The sequence below is a fragment of the Rhizophagus irregularis genome, chromosome 18 (genome assembly GCF_026210795.1).
Source record: "Rhizophagus irregularis chromosome 18, complete sequence".
NCBI lineage: Eukaryota > Fungi > Glomeromycota > Glomeromycetes > Glomerales > Glomeraceae > Rhizophagus > Rhizophagus irregularis.
In genome coordinates, this window is record NC_089446.1 from 2619073 (window position 1) to 2622055 (window position 2983).

At 30.4% G+C, this 2983-nt stretch overlaps 1 protein-coding gene across 1 annotated transcript; it reads right to left on the minus strand.

Moving 5' to 3' along the window:
• Positions 1-418: 418 nt before the first annotated feature.
• On the minus strand, positions 419-782 carry OCT59_010205 (uncharacterized protein; the record flags this gene model as incomplete). The annotated part of the gene is made up of 3 exons (XM_025329101.1): positions 419-546; positions 637-698; positions 763-782. 3 exons carry the CDS (start codon positions 780-782, stop codon positions 419-421), a joined length of 210 nt encoding a protein of 69 aa, XP_025164069.1.
• Positions 783-2983: the final 2201 nt, after the last annotated feature.

Consider the following 2983-nt stretch of genomic DNA (forward strand, 5'->3'; position numbering starts at 1 on the left):
TTATATTCGCAAATTTTTTTTATTATTATAACAACATAACGAAGCTATATACGGTAATTTATACAAATGGATTTATGTATTAAATATCATCCCTAATTGAGACAAATTTTTATTGTTAGGAAATTCTCTTATTATCACTACAAATGGTAATTTTAAAATAGATGGTTATGGATTTAATGTGTTAGTTGAAGCAATTCCTATAAAGAATACTCGAGCAATCCTCCGAGTCCTCCTAATCTTCCTAATCCAGAAATTTAAATTTTAACCTTTCTATTAAAAAATTTCAAATTTACCATTTTCTTCTAAGGTTTGTACCAATTGTGTAATAGCCGAACGTTTTTGACCTTGATTTTATTTAATATATGATTTATAATTTATATTATTTTATTTTATACTTAAAAAGACTTACTAATTATGGCTAAATCATTCTATATACAGATGAGTAAGAATTTTTAGAAGAAAAAGGAGTACAATTAAACATAGTTCTAAAAGTTGATAAACCACAATAACCCAATGATATGGCAGAATTATTAGCAAACCACATTCCTAAAATAAAAAATAATAAATAATAATTAATTTTTTTCTAAAAAAGACTTTCAATTCCACTCTCTCTATTTAAAAAAGATCAGTACTTACTTCCGTTAAATCTACTATATTTTCCTTGATTACCATTTTGTATTATACCACACATACCACAACTAAATAAACAAAAATTATTATTCCCAATAAATCGTTGAGGATTATTACAACTAATTTTTGTACCATGGAACAATAACGTTCATTGGCTATGAGCCGCTGATCGGTTATAATTTTTTAGTAACCACGTCGTAAGAAAATTCTTCATAAATTGGAATTTGAGATCGAGGATCACGAAAATGAGATTTAATCCAAAACCGGAATCGTACCTATAAAAATAATAGTCAGTTAAAAATATAATAAATATATACAGTATTTCATTTAAATTCAAAACATACCATTAAATTCTCCAGCTTCTTTGCTTAATAGTAGTTAAGCTTTTGTCTTAAAAAAAAATAATTTATTAATTATTAAAACTTAACATTTCACGTTACGAAAGTAATAAAACTAGTTTCACAAATAAAAATATTTTATTTTTATTTTTATACCTGGTCTTGAAGATGAAGAGAAACGGGAGCAGCCTGCGGAACTAGTCAGCCTAAAGCCGGGAAAGATTATACAATAGGAGTGACATAAAAATTAAACTATCTAAATGATGGGTCTCGTGATTAAAATAGAATAATTAAAAAAAGAAAATAAATTTATATTATCGAAAAAAAAGTTATCCTTATGGGATTCCCATGATAGGGTCGTGTAGTACCCCCAAACGGTCGTACGGGAGAGATGGAGGATGGTGGTTAACGTTAGCGTGGCGAACAGCCTTGTTTTTACTTGAGGAGCAGAACCATCAGATCCACTCTGAATAGGGACGTGCTGGGAGTATCGCTTGCGGTAAGTTTTCTTTTTCCTCATGGAGATCCCAATAGTTTTTCCCATTCTTTGAAATGTTGGCGTCTATTATTCCATATATGAGTATCTATCTCTGATGTGATACAGTTCATGAAAGAGTGAAAAGCCTGATAACGAGCTTTTTCTTTCGCACAAAATTTATAAATATACAAGATAGGTCTTTTGGGGTTAAATGGTGTATTAACAAATAAAGTGGGTGATTTTTGGAAAGAGTAGTGTTCAAATTAGTCGAAAACATAGGTGAGTTATCGATTGTTTCCATTATAGAAGGCAAAGGAGCGTCATTAATATCTTTGATGGTGTCATACAATATGTGTTTGTATTTGATCAATAAATTACGACAAAAATCTCTGTGCACTCTACAGAGGCCTATGTGTTCATTATCGTCGGGAAGTAGTTGACATTGCGTACACGGGAGCGTGTTCGGAGGATATAACTTAGGGTAATTTCGCTGTTGTATGTCCGCCGTTGGGTAGATAAAGTTGCATTTTTTAATATGTGATCCCTGGATTTTCGATAGTTTTTCGCTGGTGATGACGTCAAGAGGATTATAATTAATCCATTCTTTGGTGAAGGTCCAATCTATTTTGTCTTTTAAATGATGTCTTTAATTGGAGAATAGTCGAATCGATCACTGTGTTACGGCAATATTATTCCATTTAAAAATAAAAATTGAATTATCGATCACGTGTGATCGATCATAATTGAATTACCGAACATTGACTCGATTAAGAATCCTACATGTAGATTATCGATATCAGTAAATCAGTAAATCGAAAATTTCCAATTCCCTCTTTTCATAATTACTGCTCCAGAATGTCTAAGTAAATAAGTTTTAGCAGCAAACCTAATAAAATGAATTCCTGGAGGCGCTATTAAACAAAAAATATAAAAAAATAAAAATAAAAATAAAAAAAAATAAAAAAATGATTAGAAAAATTTGAAAAAAAGATAAAATATTTAAAAATTGATTTAAAAAACCGAAATAAAAAAAATTTGCTACGCAATCAGAAATAAGATAGTGACATTCAGAATTCCAGCTGATCGATTACACAGGCTGTAGATTTTTGATAAACTTCAACATTTCTTTCCCCCTTTCCTCGTTATTTTTTTTTGACTTTCAAAATTTATTTTCTCGTTTCTTACTTATTATTTCTCCAGTTTCTTGCTACCTTAATTATGTCTAATCCAGATAGAGGTCGTCCATTTTCGGATGTGTGGGAATACATGATAAAAGGCCAGCAACAATCTAGAAGACATTATACCGCAACTTGTACATATTGTAACTGTACATGGAAACATGGAAAACCTTGTGTTCTTCGACAACATCTTGCCAATCATTGTAAAAACTGCCCGCAAGATGTTGCGCTATATTTTGCTAGGATTGTTGGTCAAAAAATGGGAGAAGATGAAGATGACGAAAACGATAGTAATTCTGACTCAGAAGTACCTAAAAAAAAGCAAAAATACAGTAATCAAACATCTCTCTCAAATTTTT